Source organism: Hemitrygon akajei, unplaced genomic scaffold (assembly GCF_048418815.1).
Source record: "Hemitrygon akajei unplaced genomic scaffold, sHemAka1.3 Scf000077, whole genome shotgun sequence".
In the NCBI taxonomy this organism is placed as follows: Eukaryota; Metazoa; Chordata; class Chondrichthyes; order Myliobatiformes; family Dasyatidae; genus Hemitrygon; species Hemitrygon akajei.
Window position 1 is genome coordinate 1,306,571 of NW_027331963.1, and position 24,671 is coordinate 1,331,241.

Consider the following 24,671-nt stretch of genomic DNA (forward strand, 5'->3'; position numbering starts at 1 on the left):
CGGTGCTAGCCTCTTCCCGAAGTTACATTCCTCCCCCGTGGGAACCCCCAGTTCCATCTCCCTTGTTACGAGCCGCCCTCTCCCACCCTCGGCTCCCGTCACTCCTGAAATACTCCGCTCTCTGTCCCCTCGCTCTCCCCTCTATCACCGCCCATCTCACCCTGGCCGGCGGCCATTTTGTGATGGTTACCATTGACAACCGCTCTCCCCGCATCATAGAATGGGGCAAACCCTTTTCCTCACCTTCCACTCACTTCCCTCCCTGTTTATTCAATTTCATCTGCTCACCCCTCCTCTCCTTCCCCTCGTTGCCCGATCTCCTGACTCTCCATTTAACCTACTGCCGACAGCCATTTTGTGACAATGTGAGACCCTCCTTCCCACTTCCTCCACCACGAAGTGGGTCACTCCCTCACACTCACCATCTTGTCACCCTCTTTCCCATCCCATCACTCGCAAACCCCTTCCCTCCCTCCCCTCGCTCTCCTCTCCCCGCCATCTAGATGCTCTGCATCGTATGCTGGTTGGGGCTGCCATTTTGCGATGCCAAACTTCACCTCTCCTCATCGCCCTCTTTCTCTCTCTCTGTTACCCACTGAGTCACTCCTCTACACCTTTTCCCCTCTCTGGCCCCTTGCCCTTTCTCCCGCCATCCACCACATTCTGGTGAACATTTTCTGATGGGAAATTTCGCTCCCCCACCCAATCCCTTCTCCCCCGTCCGTTGAGTGAGTTGCTTCCCTCTCCCTCGTTGAGACAATGAACTCCCCGACTCATCAGCCCTGACCGCAGACCCGACCCCCGCTCTCCCTTTCTCCTTCCCACGCCCCACTTTTTTGCAGCTCGTCTTATTTGCGAAGGAAATGGCACCACCCATTCATCTCCCACTACTGAAAACGTCACTCCCCCACACACCCTATCCAGTCCAATCAGACCACTCCCTCCCGTTACATCACTCCCCCTCCCTCCCCGGCCCATCACATCGCGCTCCCTCCCGTCCTATCAGTCCCGCTCCCTTCCTGTCGTTTCACTCCTCCTCACCCCGTCTTTGATCTTCTCCATGTCGGGCACCAGTTTGTGGCAGGAACTTTCGCCCCTCCCCTTTCCGTCCTCTATTGATTCAGTGACTTCGCCACGCTCACCGTCTCATCAGTCCACTCCTCGTCCCATCACTCCTCTTCCTCCCAAACCCCTCACCCCTCCTCCCTCCCTTATGTGTATGTGTGAATATCTGAGATATATACATTAGTTTATTCAATGACAAAATAATTAGAATTAGAACATATATAGAATACGCAAGACTATATAAAACACAAATTAAAATATTGTTATTGCAATCAATAACGAACTCGATCCCGGGATTGTATCCATGGGCACCGCATGTTCCTTCGCCATAAATACTGTGTGTGACATTGGCCATTGTAAGTCAGTGTCTCACTCCATCCCTGGCGGCCACATTAAACAAGGATTCGCCCATTTTAAACCAGCGCGTCACTCTCTCTCTTGTGCTCACTTCTACCAAAGCCGTCACTCTCTCTCCAGCAGCCATTTCAGGTGAAGCGTCGGACATCTCACCTCTCCCGCATATTGATAGCGGCTCCCTGACGCCCGCGGATTATATACAATATCCCAGAAATCGATTTTTTTGAGGGAGAGGGAGAGGGAGAGGGAGAGGGGGAGAGAGAGAGAGAGAGAGAGAGAGAGAGAGAGAGAGCGAGAGAGCGAGAGCGAGCGAGAGGGAGAGAGAGAGAGAGAGAGAGAGAGAGTGAGTGCCGTAGCAGAGTATTAAAAAAAAGAAAATACAAAACGTACTTCACCCCAGACTACACTAAAGTGTACCTCTGCATAATAGGGGTCAGCAATAATGACAGTGTCGCTCTCTGCACTGTTTGCAACAGTGACTTTTCTATTGCCCATGGGGGGTTAAATCACTGTTGAGGTGAGTTTAACGGGTGTCATTCGTTCATTAGTATAGCTAACGCTATTTAAACTAGCTGGCTGGCCGCTAAGGAGCTACTCTATTGCAGACATCCCACCTCTCCCGGGAGTTCCGGGAGTCTCCCGCAAATTGATGGTGTCTGCTTCCCTGAAATGAGATTTTGCAGGGTGGAATTAATTGAGTGATGGAATGGTGCAGACGGAGCTTCACTGTGTGTTTGGCATTGCAAGTTTGTGATGGGACGGTGTGGAGGGAAATTCACTCTGTGTCTGACCCCGGGAGTGTGTGATGGGACAGGGTGGCGGGAGATTCACTCTGTGTCAGGACCCGGGTGTGAGTAAATTTACAAATGTAAATTAAACAATGTGTGAGCTGCTGACGTGCGGGAATAAATAAGTTGCTCCCGACTCACTCACAGTCACACACAATTAACTGACCGGCGACAACGGGTGACAGTTTGAATAATCAGTCCCGTTTCTCACCGTCACTCTGCATCGGGGAACCGATGACTATAAAATCACACTTCAGGGCCGTGTCCGGGATCGCTGCAGATCCAGGGTCACTGCCGAGGGATTTGTCCATTTAACATCATTATATCGGCCAGACTGCCGAATGCACCGTCCTCAGCAAAGGGAGCAAAAGGATTCTCTCCCGGGATCATCCCCCCCACCCCGGGACACCGGTGTCCCAGACCGAGCCCCGGCCCCCGGGTTCTTCCTGTCTGTGTAATTCCCCGGGGTCTCACGTGGGCGGTGTCTCGAACACGCACATCCGACGGAAGCTGCGCCGCCGGACAACAGGCGGAAACACGTCACTGTGGGACCGCTTCCGATGTCACCGAGTTCGCGACTGGTGCCAGTTCCGTTAAAATCTTTGAGAATCACCCTCGGCGCACGGCCATTAAAGGTAAGGGCGGCAGTTAAAGGGCAGGGCGGGGAATCGGCCAAGATGTCGCCATCCCACGGGCGGGGATGTTCACACATTCAGATGTTCACTGTCAGACCGGGTCTGCCCTGCAGAGATCTCAATTCCTTCTCTCCGGTCTCACTGAACCAATTCACCCGCAGCCTGAAACAGATGGGAGAATAAAGATGAAATAAACAGATTACACAACAGTTGTTTTATGGGAAGGATGTAATAGAGAAATGGAGGTCATTTAAGGGTGAAATTATGAGGGTACAGAATCTTTATGTTCCTGTTCGGTTGAAAGGAAAGGTTAAAGGTTTGAAAGCGCCATGGTTTTCAAGGGATATTAGAAACTTGGTTCGAAAAAAGAGGGATGTCTACAATAGATATAGGCAGCATGGAGTAAAGGAATTGCTCGAGGAATATAAAGAATGTAAAAGGAAACTTAAGAAAGAGATTAGAAAAGCTAAAAGAAGTTACGAGTTTGGTTTGGCAAATAAGGTGGAAGTAAATCCGAAAGGCTTCTACAGTTATATTAAAAGCAAGAGGATAGTGAGGGATAAAATTGGTCCCTTAGAGAATCAGGGTGGTCAGCTATGTGTGGAGCCGAGGGAGATGGGAGAGATTTTGAACGATTTCTTCTCTTCGGTATTCACTAAGGAGAAGGATATTGAATGGTGTAAGGTGTGGGAAACAAGTAAGGAAGTTATGGAACCTATGACAATTAAAGAGGTGGAAGTACTGGCGCTTTTAAGAAATTTAAAAGTGGATAAATCTCCGGGTCCTGACCGGATATTCCCCAGGACCTTGAGGGAAGTTTGTGTAGAGATAGCAGGAGCTCTGACGGAGATCTTTCAGATGTCATTAGAAACAGGGATTGTGCCGGAGGATTGGCGTATTGCTCATGTGGTTCCATTGTTTAAAAAGGGTTCTAGAAGTAAGCCTGGCAATTATAGACCTGTCAGTTTGACATCAGTGGTGGGTAAATTAATGGAAAGTATTCTTAGAGATAGTATTTATAATTATCTGGATAGACAGGATCTGATTAGGAGTAGCCAGCATGGATTTGTGCGTGGAAGGTCATGTTTGACAAACCTTATTGAATTTTTTGAAGTAGTTACGAGGAATGTTGACGAGGGTAAGGCAGTGGATGTAGTCTATATGGACTTCAGCAAGGCCTTTGACAAAGTTCCACATGGAAGGTTAGTTAAGAAGGTTCAGTCGTTAGGTATTAATGCTGGAGTAATAAAATGGATTCAACAGTGGCTAGATGGGAGATGCCAGAGAGTAGTGGTGGATAATTGTTTATCGGGATGGAGGCCGGTGACTAGCGGGGTGCCTCAGGGATCTGTTTTGGGCCCAATGTTGTTTGTAATATACATAAATGATCTGGATGATGGGGTGGTAAATTGGATTAGTAAGTATGCTGATGATACTAAGGTAGGAGGTGTTGTGGATAATGAGGTGGGTTTTCAAAGCTTGCAGGGAGATTTATGCCGGTTAGAAGAATGGGCTGAACGTTGGCAGATGGAGTTTAATGCTGAGAAGTGTGAGGTTCTACATTTTGGCAGGAATAATCCAAATAGAACATACAGGGTAAATGGTAGGGCATTGAGGAATGCAGTGGAACAGAGAGATCTAGGAATAACAGTGCATAGTTCCCTGAAGGTGGAGTCTCATGTAGATAGGGTGGTGAAGAAGGCTTTTGGAACGCTGGCCTTTATAAATCAGAGCATTGAGTACAGAAGTTGGGATGTAATGTTAAAATTGTACAAGGCATTGGTAAGGCCAAATTTGGAATATTGTGTACAGTTCTGGTCACCGAATTATAGGAAAGATATCAATAAATTAGAGAGAGTGCAGAGACGATTTACTAGGATGTTACCTGGGTTTCAGCACTTAAGTTACAGAGAAAGGTTGAACAAGTTAGGTCTCTATTCATTGGAGTGTAGAAGGTTGAGGGGGGATTTGATCGAGGTATTTAAAATGTTGAGAGGGATAGATAGAGTTGACGTGAATAGGCTGTTTCCATTGAGAGTAGGGGAGATTCAAACGAGAGGACATGATTTGAGAGTTAGGGGGCAAAAGTTTAAGGGAAACACGAGGGGGTATTTCTTTACTCAGAGAGTGATAGCTGTGTGGAATGAGCTTCCTGTAGAAGTAGTAGAGGCCAGTTCAGTTGTGTCATTTAAGGTAAAATTGGATAGGTATATGGATAGGAAAGGAGTGGAGGGTTATGGGCTGAGTGCGGGTAGGTGGGACTAGGTGAGATTAAGAGTTCGGCACGGACTAGGAGGGCCGGAATGGCCTGTTTCCATGCTGTGATTGTTATATGGTTATATGGTTAACAGTGTCAGTAACAGGGGACTGGGGTTAATGTTTCAACAACACTAACAGACAAATATCACCAGAAAACCCGCGGATCCGCTGATATTTTATCACATTGAACATTAACACAAACACTCACAGGATCACCTCCAAACTCGGAAGGGTCAGTATGAGGCGGCGGAGAGCGGGAACAGATCGGTCTGTCAGCGAGTTTGATGCCAGGTACAGCTCCGTCAGTGATGGTTTTGTACTGAGAGCGGAGACAAGATCCTCGGCACCAGAATCAGTGAGACCGACACCCCACAGCCTGGAGATGAGAGAAAGTGAGGGTGAAGGATACAGAGAGACAGGAGACGGTACAAATCCCCAGTGTTTATCAGTAACACAATTACTGATCACATTAATGTTCAGTGTCAGACACCCAGTGACTGTAAACACAATCTCCCACAGTCTGGTACTTACACCAGTTTCTGTATTTTACACTCCGGGTTCCTCAGAGCCTCAGACACCAGTTTCACTCCTGAATCCCCCAGTTTATTACCACTCAGGTCTAACTCCGTCAGTGATGGGTTTGTACTGAGAGCGGAGACGAGATCCTCGGCACCAGAATCTGTGAGACCGACATTGATCAGCCTGGAGATGAGAGAGAGTGAGGGTGAAGAACAGAGAGAGACAGGAGACGGTACAAATTCCCAGTGTTTATCAGTAACACAATTACTGATCACATTAATGTTCGGTGTCAGACACCCAGTGACTGTAAACACAATCTCCCACAGTCTGGTACTTACTGCAGTTTCTGTATTTTACACTCCGGGTTCCTCAGAGCCACAGACACCAGTTTCACTCCTGAATCTCCCAGTTTATTACCAGTCAGGTACAGCTCCGTCAGTGATGGATTTGTTCTGAGACCGGATGCGAGATCCTCGGCACCAGAATCTGTGAGACCGACGCTCTCCAGCCTGGAGATGAGAGAGAGTGAGGGTGAAGGACACAGAGAGACAGGAGACGGTACAAATCCCTAGTGTTTATCAGTAACACAATTACTGATCACATTAATGTTCAGTGTCAGACACCCAGTGACTGTAAACACAATCTCCCACAGTCTGGTACTTACTCCAGTTTCTGTATTTTACACTCCGGGTTCCTCAGAGCCGCAGACACCAGTTTCACTCCTGAATCTCCCAGTTTATTACCACTCAGGTCCAGCTCCGTCAGTGATGGGTTTGTACTGAGAGCGGAGGCGAGATCCTCGGCACCAGAATCTGTGAGACCGACCTTCTCCAGCCTGGAGAAGAGAGAGAGTGAGGGTGAAGGACACAGAGAGACAGGAGACGGTGCAAATCCCCAGTGTTTATCAGTAACACAATTACTGATCACATTAATGTTCAGTGTCAGACAACCAGTGATTGTAAACACAATCTCCCACAGTCTGGTACTTACCCCAGTTTCTGTATTTTACACTCCGGGTTCCTCAGAGCCGCAGACACAAGTTTCACTCCTGAATCTCGCAGGACATTCCGCCCAAGTCTAAACACAAACAGACAGACTGATGAACAAAGTGATTCAAACAGTGGGTCTGGGGGAATTTCTCTCACTCCGATATTTCTGGAAACATTAAACCCTTCAGTAAATCACTGATCGGAGTTCCCATCACTGTCAATGTCCGTCACTGCCAAGCTCCAGGGTATTCACCGAATGTCAGTAATATAGTCTGTCGGTGTGAAGCTGTAAACTCCACATATTTTGTCTGATTCCCCGATGGTGAGAAAGTGTTTCTGACAGAAATGCAGAAATGTCAATGCGACACAGTGAAATAGACCCAACCAAGCTAAAGGGATGTGGAAGAGAGATTGCGCAGGGGTAAGGGCGATGGGAAAAGAGATCCCACAGGAGGAAGGGGACGGGGAAGAGAGATCCCACAGGAGGAAGGGGACGGGGAAGAGAGATCCCACAGGAGGAAAGGGGATGGGGGAGAGAGATCAGACAGGTTGAAGGGAGATGGAGAAGAGAAATCCCACAGGAAGAAGAGGGATTGTGAAGAGAGATCCCACAGGAGGAAGGGGCATGGGGAAGAGGGAACTGACAGGAAGATGTGAGATGGGGAAGACAGATCGTACAGGAGAAACGGGGATGAGTAGGAGAGTTAACTCATGAGTAATGGGGGATGGGAAAGAGAGATCCCACGGGAAGCAGGTGTTGGGAAGAGGGGGTTGGGAAAAGAAGACCCACAGGATGAAGAGGAATGGGAAGAGAGATCCCAGAGGAGGTAGGGGGATGGGGTAGAGATATCCCACAGGAGCAAGTCGGATGGATAAGTGATCCCAATGGAGGAAGGTGAATGGGGAAGAGAGATTCCATGGGAGGAAGGGTTTTGGGAAAGACAGATCCCACAGGTGGAAGGGGGATGGGGAAGAGAGATCTCACTGGAGGAAGCCGGATAGGGAACAGAGGCCCGAAAGCAGCATGCCGGATGCAGAAGAGAGATCGCTCAGAAGGAAGGGGGATGGGGTAGAGAGACCCCACAGGAAGTGGGATGATGGGAGTAGAGTCCCTACAAGAGGAAGGTGGATGGTAAGGGAGATCCCACGGGAGGAAGGTGATAAGGAAGGCAGATCGCACAGAAGGGTTGGGGAAGAGAGATACCTCAGAATGAACGTGGAGGGAAAAGACAGATCCCACAGGAAGTGTGGTGATGGAAACAGAGGACCCACAGGATGAAGGTAGATGGGGAAGAGAGATGGTACAGGAGGAATGGGGGATAGGGAAGAGATCGCACAGGAGGAAAGGGGATGTGGAAGAGAGATAGCACAGGGGGAAGGGGTATGGGGAAGAGAGATCCCACAGCAGGAAGGGGGATGGGGAAGAGAGATCCCACAGGAGGAAGGGGGATGTGGAAGAGAGATAGCACAGGGGGAAGGGGTATTGTGAAGAGAAATCCCTCAGAAGGATGGGGGATGGAGAAGAGAGACCCCACAGGACGAAAGGGGATTGGGAAGAGAGATAGCACAGGGGGAAGGGGTATGGGGAAGAGAGATCCCACAGCAGGAAGGGGGATGGGGAAGAGAGATCCCACAGGAGGAAAGGGGATGTGGAAGAGAGATAGCACAGGGGGAAGGGGTATGGGGAAGAGAAATCCCTCAGAAGGATGGGGGATGGAGAAGAGAGACCCCACAGGACGAAAGGGGATTGGGAAGAGAGATAGCACAGGGGGAAGGGGTATGGGGAAGATAAATCCCTCAGAAGGATGGGGGATGGAGAAGAGAGACCCCACAGGACGAAAGGGGATTGGGAAGAGAGGCCCAACAGGAGGAAGGGGGGTCGGGAAAGGAGATAGCACAGGACGGTGAAGGAAGGGGAAGACAGATCCCACAGAAGGAATGTGGATGGGGAGGAGAGATCACACATGAGGAAGGGGAAGGGAAAGAGATATCCCACAGGACGAAAGGGGATTGGGAAGAGAGGCCCAACAGGAGGAAGGGGATGGGGAAGAGAGATCCCACAGGAGGAAGGGGGACGGGGAAGAGAGATCCCACAGGAGGAAGGGGGATGGGGCAGAGAGATCCTACAGGAGGAAGGGGGACAGGGAAGAGAGATCCCATAGGAGGAAGGGGGACGGGGAAGAGTGATCCCACAGGCGGAAGGGGGACGCGGAAAAGAGATCTCACAGAAGGGACGGGGACGGGGAAGAGAGATCCCACAGGAGGAAGGGGGACGGGGAAGAGAGATTCCACAGGAGGAAAGGGGATGGAGGAGAGAGATCCCACAGGAGGAAGGAGGACGGGGAAGAGAGATCCCACAGGAGGAAAGGGGATGGGGGAGAGAGATCAGACAGGTTGAAGGGAGATGGAGAAGAGAAATCCCACAGGAAGAGGAGGGATTGTGAAGAGAGATCCCACAGGTGGAAGGGGCATGGGGAAGAGGGAACCGACAGGAGGATGTGGGATGGGGAAGAGAGATCGTACAGGAGAAACGGGGATGAGTAGGAGAGTTACCTCATGAGTAATGGGGGATGGGAAAGAGAGATCCCACGGGAAGCGGGGGTTGGGAAGAGGGGGTTGGGAAAAGAAGACCCACATGATGAAGGGGAATGGGAAGAGAGATTCCAGAGGAGGAAGGGGGATGGGGTAGAGATATCCCTCAGGAGGAAGTCGGATGGAGATGTGATCCCAATGGAGGAAGGCAGATGGCGAAGAGAGATACCATGGGAGGAAGGGGTTTGGGAAAGACAGAACCCTCAGGAGAAAGGGGGATGGGGAAGAGAGATACCACAGGTGGAAGGTGGATCGGGAGGAAAGATCCCAAATGAGGGTGGGGGAAGGGGAAGAGAGATCCCAGAGGAGGAAAGAGGATCTGGAAGAGATATTGTACAGAGGGAATGGGGATGGGGAAGAGAGATCCCATAGCAGGAAGGGGGATGGGGTAGAGAGACCTCACAGGAAGTGGGGTGATGGGAGTAGAGTCCCTACAAGAGGAAGGTGGATGGTCAGGGAGATCCCACGGGAGGAAGGTGATAAGGAAGACAGATCGCACAGAAGGGCTGGGGAAGAGAGATACCTCAGAATGAATGTGGTTGGAAAAGACAGATCCCACAGGAAGTGTGGTGATGGAAACAGAGGACCCACAGGAGGAAGGTGGATGGGGAAGAGAGATGGTACAGGAGGAAGGGATATGGGGAAGAGAGATCCCACAGCAGGAAGGGGGTGGGGAAGAGAGATGCCACAGGAGGAAGAGAGAAGAGGAAGAGAGATCCCACCAGAGGAATGGGCATTGGGAACAGAGTCCCAACAGGAGGAAGGGGGATCGGAAAAGGAGATAGCACAGGAGGGTGAAGGAAGGGGAAGACAGATCCCACAGAAGGAATGCGGATGGGGTGGAGAGATCACACATGAGGAAGGGGAAGGGAAAAAGATATCCCACAGGACGAAAGGGGATTGGGAAGAGAGGCCCAACAGGAGGAAGGGGACGGGGAAGGGAGATCCCACAGGAGGAAGGGGGACTGGGAAGAGAGATCCCACCGGATGAAAGGGAATGGGGGAGAGAGATCCCACAGGAGGAAGGGGCATGGGGAAGAGCGAACCAACAGGAGGATGTGGGATGGTGAAGAGAGATCGTACAGGAGAAACGGGGATGAGTAGAAGAGTTACCTCATGAGTAATGGGGGATGGGAAAGAGAGATCCCACGGGAAGCAGGAGTTGGGAAAAGAAGACCCACAGGATGTAGGGGGATTGGGAAAGGAGATAGCACAGGAGGGTGAAGGAAGGGTAAGACAGATCCCACAGAAGGAATGCGGATGGGGAGGAGAGATCACACATGAGGAAACGGAAGGGAAAAAGATATCCCACAGGACGAAAGGGGATTGGGAAGAGAGCTCCGACAGGAGGAAGGAGCATGGGGAAGAGAGATCCCACAGGAAGATAGATAGATAGATAGATAGATAGATAGATAGATAGATAGATAGATAGATAGATAGATAGATAGATAGATAGATAGATACTTTATTCATCCCCATGGGGAAATTCAACTTTTTTCCAATGTCCCATACACTTGTTGTAGCAAAACTAATTACATACAATACTTAACTCAGTAAAAAATATGATATGCATCAAAATCACTATCTCAAAAAGCATTAATAATAGCTTTTAAAAAGTTCTTAAGTCCTGGCGGTAGAAGTGTAAAGCCTAATGGCATTGGGGAGTATTGACCTCTTCATCCTGTCTGAGGAGCATTGTATCGATAGTAACCTGTCGCTGAAACTGCTTCTCTGTCTCTGGATGGTGCTATGTAGAGGATGTTCAGAGTTATCCATAATTGACCGTAGCCTACTCAGCGCCCTTCGCTCAGCTACCGATGTTAAACTCTCCAGTACTTTGCCCACGACAGAGCCCGCCTTCCTTACCAGCTTATTAAGACGTGAGGCGTCCCTCTTCTTAATGCTTCCTCCCCAACACGCCACCACAAAGAAGAGGGCGCTCTCCACAACTGACCTATAGAACATCTTCAGCATCTCACTACAGACATTGAATGACGCCAACCTTCTAAGGACCTTCTAAGAGGGGGAATGGGAGCGAGGCCTCACAGGAGGAAGTGGGATGGGGAAGAGAGATCCCACAGGAAGAGGGGGAATGGGAGCGAGGACTCACAGGAGGAAGCGGGATGGGGAAGAGAGATCCCACAGGAGGAAGCCGGATGGACAAGTGATACCAATGGGGGAAGTCAGATGGGGAAGAGAGATCCCATGGGAGGAAGGAGGATGGGAAGAGAGTTCCCACTGGAGGAAGGGGGAAGAGGAAGAGAGATTCCTCAGAAGGAAGGGGGATCGGGAAGAGAGATCCCACCAGAGGAAGGGGGATTGGGAACAGAGGCCCAACAGCAGGAAGCCGGATGCGGAAGAGAAATCCCTCAGAAGGATGGGGAATGGGGAATAGAGATCCTACAGGTGGAAGGTGATGGGAAGTGAGATCCCACAGGAAGAGGGGGCATGGGAGCGAGGACTCACAGGAGGAAGCGGGATGGGGTAGTGATTCCAATGGAGGAAGTCAGATGGGAAAGTGAGAACCGATGGGAGGAAGGAGGATGGGGAAGAGAGATCCAACAGCAGGAAGGAAGGGGAGAGGATGAAAGGGGGTTGGGAAAGAGAGATGGATGGATTGCTACCAGTGCCACGTGCTAGTGAGGCTAGAAATAGGAAGATAATGCAGCTAAATACGTGGCTGAGGGGATGGTGCATGAGGGGTTCATGTTTCTGGACAATTGGGCTTTCTTCCAGCGGATGTGCGACCAGTTCAAATTGGACAGTTTGCACCTGAACTGGAGGGGGACTAACATCCTTGCCGGTAGGTTAGCAAGTTCTGCTCCGGGGATTTTAAACTACATTGCAGGGGGAGGGGAACCAGAGTGTTAGAGCAGATAGTGAAGTGGAGGAGGATAAGGGTCATGCGAGCACTGCTTGTATAGACAGATATCAATGGTTTGTACGTGATAGAAATGTTCTCAGGTGCATCTATTTCGATGCAAGGAGTATTGTAGGTAAGGCAGATGAGTTTAGGGCGTGGACTGGCACATGAAGATTTCTACATTATTGCTATTAGTAAGACTTGGTTTGCAGGAAGGGCAGGACTTGCAGCTTCATGTTCTGGGTTTCCATTGTTTCAGACGTGATAGGGGGTAGGGATGAAAGGGGGAGGAGTGGCATTACTAGTCAGGGAGAATATCACAGCTGTGCGTAGACGGGACTGCCTGGAGGGCTCATCTACAAAGGCCATACGGGTGGAGCTGAGGAGCGGGAAAGGTGCGACCACACGAATAGGGTTGTATGATAGACCGCCCAATAGTCAGAGAGAATTGGAGGAGCAAATCTGCAGAGAGTTAGCAGACCGATGTAAGAAACAGAAAGATGTAATCATAGGGGATTTTAACTTCCCACATATTGACCTGGACTCCCACTCTGTGAAAGGGTTAGATGGCGTGGAGTTTGTCAAATGTGTTCAGGAAAGTTTTTTAAATCAATATATTGAGGTACCAACGAGAGAGGGTGCAGTACCTGATCTCCTATTAGGGAACCAGACAGGTCAGGTGACAGAAGTATGTGTAAGTGAACATTTTGGGTCCAGTGACCATAATGTCATTAGTTTCAAGATAATTATGGATAAGGATAGGACTGGTCCACCAGTTAAGGTTCTGAATTGGAGAAGGGCCAATTTTGTTGAAATGAGAAAGGATCCGGGAAGAGTGGATTGGGTGTTTTCTGGCAAGGATGTGTTCAGTAAGTGGAACGCCTTCAAAGGAGAAATTTTGAGAGTGCAGAGTTTGCATGTTCCTGCCAGGATTAAAGGCAAAGTTAACAGGCCTAGGGAACCTTGGTTTTCAGGGGATATTGGCGATCTGGTTCAGTAGGTGTTTCGCAGGTATAGGCAACAAGGAACAAATGAGCTACTTGAAGAGTATAGAAAATGTAAGGGAATCAGGAAGGCAAAAAGAAGACATGAGGATGCTTTGGCAGATAATGTGAAGGTAAACCCGAAGGGTTTCTACAAGTATATTGAGAGTAAAAGGATAGTAAAGGACAAAATTGGTCCCCTAGAAGATCAGAGTGGTCGTCTATGTGTGGAGCCTCACGAGATGGGGAAGATCTTAAACAGTTTTTATTTTTGCATCAGTGTTTACTCAGGAAACTGGCATAGCGTATATGGAATTAAGGCAAACAAACAGTAGTGTCTTGGAACATACAGAGATTAAAGAGGAGGAGCTGCTTGCTGCCTTGCAGTGAATAAAGGTAGATACATCTCCAGGCCTGACATGATATTTTCTCGGACCTTGAGAGAGACTGGTGTAGAAATTGCAGCGGCCCTGGCAGAAATATTTAAAATGTCCTTACCACGGGTGAGGTGCGGGAGGATTGGAGGGTTGCTCATGTAGTTCCGTTGTTTGAAAAAGGCTTCAAAAGTACACCAGGTAATTACAGGCCAGTAAGCCTGACATCAGTAGTAGGTAAATTATTGGAATGTGTTCTGAGAGATCGGATATACAGGGATTTGGACAACCAAGGGCTGATTAAAGATAGTCAACATGGCTTTGTGTGTGGTAGATCATGTTTAATGAATCTCCTAGTGTTTTTCGAGGAGGTTACCAAGAATGCATATAAAGGAAAGGCTGTGGATGTTGTCTACATTGACTTTTGTAAGGGCTTTGACAAGGTCCCACGTAATAAGTTAGTTCAAAAGGTCCAGACACTAGGTATCCATGGAGAGGTTATAAACTGGATTCGAATTGGCTGTTTCAGAGAAGACAGAGAGTGGTAGTGGATGATTGCTTCTCAGACTGGAGGCCTGTGACTAGTGGTGGGCCTCAGGGATCTGTGCTGGGACCATTGTTGTTTGTTGTCCATATCAATGATCTAGATGATATTGTGATAAATTGGATCAGCAGGTTTGTGGATGACACTAAGATAGAGGCGTTGTGGACAGCGAGGAAAGCTTTCAAAGCTTGCAGAGGGATCTGGACCAATTGGAAGAATGGGCCAGAAAATGGCAGATGGAACTTATAACATATGACATATAACCATATAACAATTACAGCACGGAAACAGGCCATCTCAGCCTTTCTGGTCTGTGCCGAATGCTTACTCTCACCTAGTCCCACCTACCTGCACTCAACCCATAACCCCCCATTCCATTCCTTTCCTGTCCATATACCTATCCACTTTTTTTTTAAATGACAAAACTGAACCCGCCTCTACCACTTCTACTGGAAGTTCGTTCCACACAGCTACCACTCTCTGCGTAAAGAATTTCTCCCTTGTGTTACCAATAAACTTTTGCCCTTTCACTCTCAACTCATTCCCTCTTGTTCGAATCTCCGCGACTCTCAATGGAAAAAGACTATCCACGTCAACTCTATCTATCCCCTCATAATTTTACATACTTCTATCAAGTTCCCCCTCAACCTTCTACGCTCCAAAGAATAAAGACCTAACTTCTTCATTAGGTGCTGAAACCCAGGTAACATTCTAGTAAATTTATTCTATACTCTCTCTATTTTGTTGACATCTTTCCTATAATTCGGTCACCAGAACTGTACACAATACTCCAAATTTGGCCTTACCAATGCCTTGTACAATTTTAACATTACACCCCAACTCCTGTACTCAATGCTCTGATTTATAAAGGCCAGCATACCAAAAGCTTTCTTCACCACCCTATCCACATGAGATTCCACCTTCAGGGAACTATGCACCATTATTCCTAGATCACTCTGTTCTGCTGCATTCCTCAATGCCCTACCATTTACCATATATGTCCTTTTTGGATTATTCCTACCAGAATGTATCACCTCACACATATCAGCATTAAACTCCATCTGCTATCTTTCAGCCAACACTTCTAACTGGCCTAAATCTTTGAACAACAAGCTTTGAAAACCTTCATTATCCACAACGTCACCTATCTTAGTATTATCTGCATACCTTCTAATCCAATTTACCACTCCATCATCCAGATCATTAATGTATATGACAAACAACATTGGACTCAGTACAGATCCCTGAGGCACGCCACTAGTCACCACTTTAATGCAGACAAGTGTGAGGTGTTGCATTTTGGAAGGACAGATCAAGGTAGGACATACTCAGTAAATGGTAGGGCACTGAGGAGTATGGAGGAACAAAGGGATCTGGGAGTTCAGATACATAATTCCCTGAAAGTGGCGTCACAGGTAGACAGGGTTGTAAAGAAGGCTTTTGGCATCCTGGCATTCATAAATCAAAGTATTGAGTATAGGAGTTGGGATGTTCTGATGAAGTTGTATAGGACATTGGTAAGGCCAAATATGGAGTATTGTGTGCAGTTCTGATCACCTATAGGAAGGATATCAGTAAGTTTGAAAAAGTGCCGAGAAGATTTACTAGGATGTTGCCGGGTCTTCAGGAGTTGAGTTACAAGGAAAGATTGAACAGATTAGGACTTTATTCCTTGGAGTGCAGAAGAATGCGGGGAGATTTAAAGAGGTTTACAAAACTCTGAGGGGTATAGACAGGGTAAATGCGAATAGGCTCTTTCCACATAGATTAGGAGAGATAAATTTCAGGAGGACTTGGCTTCAGGGTGAAAGGGGAAAGGTTTAGGGGGAACTTCTTCACTGAGAGAGTGGTGAGAGTATGGAACGAGCTGCCATTTGATGTAGAAGATGTGGACTCACTCTTAAGCTTTAAGAATAAATTGGATAGATACATGGATGGGAGAGGTCTGGAGGGTTATGGACTGGGTGCAGGTCAATGGGACTAGAGGAATAAAGTTTTGGCACAGAGCAGAAGGGCCGAAAGGCTTGTTTTCTGTGCGCTGGTGTTTTATGATTTTATGATTCTAAGAAGGGGGATGGGGAGGAGAGTTCACACAGGCGGAATGGGGATGGGGTAGAGGGATCCCACAGGAGGAAGCGGGATGGGAAGGGATACCACTGGAGGAAAGGGGATGGGGAGAGGATCCCACAGGAAAAAGGGATGGGGAAGGGAGATCCCACAGGAGGAATGGGGATGTGGAAGAGAGATCCCACAGCAGGATGAGCGATGGGGAAGAGAGATCTCACAGGAGGATTAGGAAAGAGTAATAGACAGCCCACAGGAGGAATGGGGATGGGGGCGAGATTCCAAAGAATGGAAGGGGGTTTGGGATGAGAGGTCCCACAGGAGAATTCCAAGGGTAAACGATAATCGTACAAGACGAGAGGATGCATACATTTTTGTATGTGTTTGTTGGTTCTGAACAGAGGCCCAGAGGAGATGCGCCCTCTCTCTCTGCGTATCTGGAAGTGAGCAAAGTCACACATGGGGAAGGGCAGGTGAGGAAAATCTCACAATGGTATTCCTTTCCTTCTCACTGGGACAGTCTGCTGACGGTCTCTTGTCCCTCACCGGGAAGGGGGTGTGAATCTCTGACCAACCTGCTGCAGTCAGTGTCAGTCTGGGTGACAGTAACAGTGAGAAGGAACATTGTCAATGGACGTGTCACAGGCAGCGAGAAACACGGCCATTCCTGTGATTTACTACCATTAAACCAATGGCTGTCGTTCACTGATCTGATGAAATCTCCAACATCCCTTCACAAGGAGCCACAGAACCCTCCCGTCCTTGGGGAATTACTGACCGATCCCCTGGGCATTTGTCACAATTCTTCACAATCAGATTTACTACAGTTTTACCCAAATCCCTTTACACTGAAAGAACACAATGATCTGAGATCAGAGTGGGAGATAAGTCAAGTTACCTCAACTCCTGGCACTTGTGCAGCCCGGGTCCCAGCCGATGGACTCCTTCACACTGAATGAGGCAGTTCTCCAGGTCGAGGTGTTTTATTGTATCACAGAATCCGATGGCATGAGACAGGACCGTGCAGTCAATCGGGGTCAGTGTCATTCCACTGAATGAAAGTGTTTCCACAGATCCCAGTGCGTCCTGAGCCAGTCCATGATTCTGAGACTCAAACAGGTAGTGAAATGTGTTCAGGAGGCTCCTTTTACCAGATTCACTCCATATGTTTCCACTCTGGCGTTTAACCTCCTCCTTCACCCAGTCAATCACCCGGCAGGTTGTTTGATGAGGGAATGGACCCAGAAACTCCTCCAGGCCCCGAGCTGTCTTTGGGGAGGAGAGACCAGCAACAAAACGGAGAAATACCTCAAATCGCCCATCTGTCGTGTTGTGGACTTCAGTGAGGAATTTCAGGATATCCCTGGGATGTGGATTCAGGAATTGTGTGACTGCAGCTACAAACTCTTGGATAGTGAGGTGTGGGAATGTGTACACCACGCTTCGGGCATAATCCTTTCTTTCCAAAAGCTCCATCAGGAACCCGGACAGGAACTGGGAAGGCTGCAGATTGTACTTGATCAAATCTCCATCTGTAAACACAATCTTCTTCTCGGACACTCCACTGAAGGCCATCTGACCAACCCTGAGTAACACATCACGTGGGTTCTCAATCTCACGGCCTTGGTTTTTCAGGATGTTGTAAATATAGTAGGAGTACAGTTGGGTGATGGTCTTGGGAACTCGCTGTGGGTCCCTGACTCTTTGTGTGAAGAAGGGACCCAGTGCCCGAGCGAGGATCCAGCAGTAGGAGGGGTTGTAGCTCATGGTGTACAGGATCTCGTTCTCCTTCACGTGTTTGAAAACTGCTTCCGCCACTGACTGATCTTCAAATTGCTTGATGAAATATTCCTTCCGTTCCTCTGCGCCAAATCCCAGGATTTCAGCCCAGACACTGATCTCAGCCTTTTCCAATAAAAGCAACGCAGTGGGACGGGTGGTCACCAGCACTGAACACCCTGGGAGCAGCTTGCCCTGGATTAAACTGTACACAATGTCAGACACTTCACACCACCACTCAGGATCTGGGCACTGGTGCTTGGGTTCTGTATCTCTCCGACTGTCAGCAAAATCGATTCTGTGTTTGAATTCATTCAAACCATCGAATATAAACAGCAATCCCTCTGGGTTCTTCCAGACCTCTCTCAGTAAATTCCGAAAGTAAGGATACTGATCCAGAATCAGTTCCCTCAGGTTTATTCTGCAGTTTATAGAGTTTAAATCTCGAAATTTGAAACTGAAAACGAACTGGAATTGTTGGTATATTTTCCCCGTGGCCCAATCATAAACAATCTTTTGTACCATTGTTGTTTTCCCGATTCCTGGCACTCCAGCTACTTCTGCAGAACTCCGGGATTTGGATTTACTCCGGGAAAAGCTACTCTGGAACAACTGATCCGCCCGGATTTTTTCCAGCTCAACACGGAGATGTTTTTCTCTCCACTCCTCGTGGTCTCTACCTCTTGCCAGCAGCTCATGTTCCACCAGTCTCCGATCTCGAATAGTAGAAATGACCGTGAGCTCAGCATATCCATCAACCAGCTGGAACACCTTCACCTTCTCCCTCATCCGGATCGTGTTCACTCTCAGTGTTTCAGTTCGTTCCCGAAGAGTTTCCTTGTGTTTCTTTTGAACATCTTCAATGGGAACAGAGAACATAGTCACAATCCATCAGAAAAGAGATCCATTACGCTTGTCAAAAAACACTGTTGAACACTGCAAAGGGATCTCTGTGATGATATTGCTGGAATTCAACGTTTCTACGGATGACAGTGTGGACAATAGAACTTGGTTTTAGGCAATGGACACGGTGGTATTCAATGACCAGGAAAATATTAGGCTTGTACAATCTAATATTCAGCGAACAGTGAAAGTGAAAGTTCCCACTACTATTTCATTATATCCTTCCTGCTCACGTAACGGCATATGTGATTTCCCTGTCCAGAGGCTCTTTCTGACACCCAATGATTCTTGATAGATCCTCAATAATGACTCCACAATCTCGTTCATATCATCCCCTTCCTGATGGGCCACTCAGGCGTCCTGGTGGTCTCATCCCTCGTAATTCACCGCCCTGATCTTGTCTGAAAATTTCACATCAGTTCTTCAACTCTCGGCAAGGCCCTTTTTACCCAACACCACAGTCATATTACTGCACTGGAATCACTCAATAAAGTTTTGAATTAACACATTTAATTCCCATCCATAGGCAAATTCGGCACGTCACTACTTCTCGGTCTGTCTAACATGCTCCAACGCAAATGACCACATGGAACCTCTGCTCCTTCACTTTTTGCCATTCTGCTTCACCACACTTCCGCAATCTCCAGTGATAGCCCTCTGGATCTGAACTATAATATTCATTCCCGAAAGCTCCCCAAACTCTTCCCAAAATCTATGTCATTGTTGTATTTGTTATCTGGGGTATTGCACGCATACTTTGGGACAGAAGGTGAAAAATATGGCAGAGATTCCATGAAAAAATCCATATTGATTAAGCTGGGAAACTGTGGTCTCACTAGTTCACTTGCAAACGTTCCTGTTGCACTGCAACAAAGAGGGAACCAAACGAGTTTCTGAGATGAGGAATTTTGGTTGCAGGATGTGCTCACTGTATTTCTTTGGCTAATAAGCTGGTCTCTCTTTGTCTGCATCGCAATGTTATAAATCAAAGCTGATATACAGGAAAAGAAGCGTCTTACAGTTAGCACAATAATTTGGGATCAGTTGAAACTATGAACCAAGGGGAGACATAAGCGTCATTTACCTCTATCAATCAGGTTAACAGAACTCTGGTCAACCATGGGAGTATGCATTATAAAGGGATGTAATACTGACAAAATTAGGAAATGAATGCACTTTCATGGACACAGGAAATCTGGGAAGTGGCAAATATTATTTTGGATTCTTTCACTTGGGCGCTGATTTTATTGGACCATGGTGCTTTCTTATTCCCTTTCTAATTTCTCTCTCTGAAACTGCACCTGGATCCAAATCTAGTTTTAACATATTTACCAGCGACGGGTTAGATTCACAAATCCTGTCTATTAACGCAATAAACAATAAATGTAAGTTCATGTTACAAATCTGAGATGACATCTCAATCAAAATACCCACATTTTGAAGAGAATGCTCATCGATTTAACCGTGAAGCGGAAGCCAACTTACACATGAACTTTGTTCCTTCCTTGCAGAAAGAGTGCAACCACTTCGATTCCGTTATGCCACAGGAAAGACAGGAGTAGATATATCACACAAAGCTATTATGAGTGAAACTGTTGTCATGGAAGTGTATTCTGACTTCCTAAAAATAAATCTGAATTGCCTTATTATAAGAGCTTGAAGAGGGTATAAATTTTAAAGTGCATCGAGGAGAGATGATGTTCTTTCATGTATTTAAACATTTTAAATATGGATAATGAAGGTGAGATTCATAGCAGTTATTGGGGAGAAGAACAGATGATTTGGACATAGATATCCTGAGGTAGGTGAGGGATGATTTCGATTGTATACCACAGCGCTGATTGAAGGTTATTCTTTACCCTATAAGCCGGAGTCTTTCAAAAGAGAATAGTGCGAGTTTGGGGCCAATGAGTGAAAGGCGTGAAAGTATTTCACGTGTTAGGCGTGAAAGGTGTAAATTGTAACGAACGTTGAAAATCAAGGTATATCAATGGTTTTACTGATAAAAGGTGCTGACTTCAGATTAAAGAATAAGAAAAAACAAAGAACATGTTTTGCGAAGAGTAGAGCAGAAGTACTTCAAATGAATTATGAGACCAGCCTGGGACATGGCATGATGATGTTCACGAAAAATGCCAAAGCGTTTTGTGAATATATTACAGGCAAGGGAGGTTCAGTGTATCAGGACACTCCAAGAGTACATGGAAGTTGAGTGTATGAGGAATCATCCAGTGGTGAATGCAGGGATCGACAATGTACTGGGACACTTCGGAGAGTGCAAGGTGCTTCACAGTGTGTTAAGATCAAGGCTGGGCTGTCTGTAGTTTTACAGGGCATCAACACTCTGCCAGAGGTCTATGCAGACCATGGTCGTAAACTGGATGAAATGAAGTATAGTTTAATATTCGTGCCAATTGTGAGACTCGAGCTGAAGGAAATGCTTAATAATATTTTTAGAGATATAGCACAGTAACATCCCATTCCTGCCCTTGTGCCCACACTGCCCAATTATACCAATGTGACCAATTAACCTACTGACCTGTACATCTGGGCATGGACTGATTGAGGATAGTCAGCATGGCTTCATGTGTGATAAGACATGGCTAACTTATAGAGTTCTTCCAAGAAGTTACCAGGAAAGTTGATAAAGGCCAGGCAGTGGATGTTGCCTACATAGACTTTAGTAAAGCATTTGACAAGGCCCCACATGGGAGGTTGGTCACGAAGGTTCAATTGCTCGGCATTCAAGATGAGGTAGTAAATTGGACTAGACACTGGCTCTGTCGCATCAGCCAGATAGAGTGGCAATCGATGTTTGTCTTTCTGATTGGAGACCGGTGACTTGAGAGTTCCAGGGATTATTGTCGGGTCCCTTGTTGTTTGTCATCTATATCGGAGATCTGTATAATAATGTAACTAACTGAATCAGCACATTTCCGATGACATCGATATTGGGAGTGTAGTCGACAGCGAAGAAGCCTATTATGACTAACAGAGGGATCTGGAACGTATGGGAAAATGGGCTGAAAATGCAGATAAAAATTATTCCAGACAAGTGCAAGGTGTTGCACTTTGGCAGGACCAACTAGGGTCGTACACAGTGAACAGTAGGGGATTGTAGGGTGTAGTAGAACGAAAGGATCTGGGAATAAAGGACCATAATTCATTGTAATTGGCATCACAGGTAGACAGGGTCTTAAAGAAAGCTTTTGGCACACTGGCCTGCACAAACCAAAGTATTGAGCACAGGAGTTGGGATGTTATGTTGAAGTTGTGTAAGGCCTGCTGAGGCCTAATTTGGAGTATTATGTGAAGTTTCGTTGACCTACAGGAAAAATGAAAATACGGGTCAATGAGTACATGGACGTTGCCGGGTCTGAAAGACCTGAGTTATAACGAAAGTTTTAATAGAATAGGATGTAATCCTTGGAACACAGAAAATTGAGAGGAGAGTCAATAGAGGTATACAAAATTATGGGGGGTATAGATAAGGAAAATGTAAGCAAGCTTTTCCCACTGACAATATGGGGACTACAACTAGTCGCCATGGTGAACATTTTAAGGGGACATTCAACTCGTCTCATTGCCCAAGACACCGGGACAACCAGTGGTCTGTCTCCTGATCCATTCTGTAAATCTATCACTCCACTCAGATGTTTGTCAGAGTGTGAAACACGATGCCAGCACAATTAGTTCACACAACCTATATTTCAACACACTAGAGGTTTGATTAGGTACATGGATAGAGGTAATTGGGAGTAGGCAGTTTAAGTGGTTCAGCAGAGTCGATGTGCAGAACTTTTCCATGACTCCGTCTTTAGAATGTGCACGAAACCGGATCATCCAGGAGAATCCCTCGCGGTCACGGAGAGACAGTACAAGCTCCTTTCAGACTGCAGCGGGAACTGAACCGAGATCACTGATGCTCAAAAGCAGTACTCTAACAGCAATAGACAATAGGTACAGGAGTAGGCCATTCGACCCTTCTAGCCACCACCGCCATTCACTGTGATCATGGCTGATCATACATAATCAGTACCCCGTTCCTGCCCTCTCCCCATATCCCTTGACCCCGCTATCTATAAGAGCTCTATCTAACTCTCTCTTGAAAGCATCCAGAGACTTGGTCTCCACTGCCTTCTTGGGCAGAGCATTCCACATATCCACCACTCTCTGGGTGAAAAAGTTTTTTCCGCATCTCTGTTCTAAATGGCCTACCCCTTATTCTTAAACTGTGGCCTCTAGTTCTGGTCCCACCCATCAGCGGGAACATTTTTCCTGCCTGCAGCGTGTCCAATCACTTAACAACAATGCTACCATGTCGTCCTAAACATGGAAGACTTCACGATTCTTCCGCTCTCAGACAATATGGGATTTGCTGCTGTATCAACAGCCAGCATTGTTGGGATTCACAACACATCAGCAGACTGCCAGCAACTTCCGGGTGTTTCTTTGGCAGCAGGACCTTGCTGGGTGTCGATGCCTGAGTGACTCTTATGGCTGAATAGCTGAAATACTGAACAGAGTTATTTGCACAAAATGTCAGAAATGGTCTGAAGTGCAACTTCAGCTCAATACCAATTCACTGATAGTGATTTCCAGTCAAGACCATCCTTTCCACAAACACTGACAGCTGGGCTCCTAGTTTCAGCAATCTGTGAACAATCGCTGTTCAACAGCATTCCTGCCGTTATCAGTTTGAATCGTTTATTTCATCACTCACCCTTGAGTTGCGAGGATAAATCACAAAAGCCTCGGGTGATATTCATGCCTTCATATGGATCAGGACCTGTTGACATTGAAAAACTTTCATGAAATTGGGTCCAATGTGCATTGTTAAATCTGGAAAGTTGCAATCTGATTTAGTGTGTTATTTCACTGTACCGAATTCCTGGATTTCCTTCAGTATCTTGTTCAACTTTGGTAACTCCTTCCTCATTTCCACAAAGGATTTCCACATATCCCTCCGGGCCTGGGCGCCTTTCTCCATCACCAGACTGAAGAAGAGTTTGGAACTCTCCGTCCGGTTTCTCCTTTCCACGAGCTCAGTGACTTCCTGTGAAGAATAACAGTGAAGATCAGAGAGACAGACACAGTATGATGAGGAAAATATCTGCACATTGATGGGACATACAGATAGTCTCATTACCCAAGGGCACCAGGACAACCATGGTCTGTCTCGATTCATTCTGTAGATCTATGGGGTCAGGAAATGGAACCGAAACACGAATTGAACACAATTACAAGTATTATTGTCGCAGAGTGAAGTAACCTTCCTTGCCACATTCCTTCATGACACCTGTGGACCTGTTACATTGCTTTGTTGGTGGTAACAATGTGAGATAGACATCGGGCCATTAACCAGTGGATTATGTCTCATTACAATTTACTGCTGCTGCACAATCCATTTGCGCTGCTAACTGGTCAGGGTCTGTTTCTTTCCGTATGATAAAAGTGCCATGGATGTGCTCCCTGTGAACATTTCACACATACAAGTACTTGGGATGAACATCTCCATTGAGAGATAGCATAATTGGAATGTTAATTTGGCTCGATTCTATAGAATTGTGCCCTGACTCATCTCTGGGACAACTTGGCAAATTCCTGTTCATGACATTTACTACTCTGGAGTATCCTCCCGGGTGACTAGGGCTAATGTGCCTTGATCTTACATGAATCCCTTGAGTAAGTTATCAGATTCTATATCATTAGTACATTTGTACTGTCCTGGAAAGGTGGAGCTGCTGAGTCACAGCGACGCTTTACTGGCTACAAAGAAAACTCTAACTACACTTCTCTGTACTACGATTAGTGCAATGTTTTTCATTTGCAAGTTGTTATTTTTGAACCGACTGTATATGCAGTGCTGTGGTGGAATTCGGTGAGCTGATGTGACGAGAGTACACGTCCGTTATGGTCATTGCTCGAAGTGACAGGAAGCGGGCCCGAGAGCGAGG

General features: G+C 47.1%; 1 protein-coding gene across 4 annotated transcripts in view; it reads right to left on the bottom strand.

Moving 5' to 3' along the window:
* Positions 1-1,232: 1,232 nt before the first annotated feature.
* LOC140722434 (NACHT, LRR and PYD domains-containing protein 3-like) overlaps positions 1,233-24,671 on the bottom strand; it is a 103,100-nt gene continuing 79,661 nt past the window's right edge. For all 4 annotated transcript variants that reach the window (XM_073037173.1, XM_073037174.1, XM_073037175.1 and 1 more), the window contains 9 exons: positions 23,599-23,770; positions 23,438-23,503; positions 16,931-18,668; positions 6,614-6,700; positions 6,288-6,458; positions 5,962-6,132; positions 5,636-5,806; positions 5,313-5,480; positions 1,233-3,007 (listed from right to left, as the gene is read on the bottom strand). In XM_073037173.1, the coding sequence (XP_072893274.1) occupies positions 2,923-3,007; positions 5,313-5,480; positions 5,636-5,806; positions 5,962-6,132; positions 6,288-6,458; positions 6,614-6,700; positions 16,931-18,668; positions 23,438-23,503; positions 23,599-23,770 (2,829 nt within the window). In that variant the 3' untranslated portion in view covers positions 1,233-2,922. The remainder of the gene's footprint in view (positions 3,008-5,312; positions 5,481-5,635; positions 5,807-5,961; positions 6,133-6,287; positions 6,459-6,613; positions 6,701-16,930; positions 18,669-23,437; positions 23,504-23,598; positions 23,771-24,671) is intronic.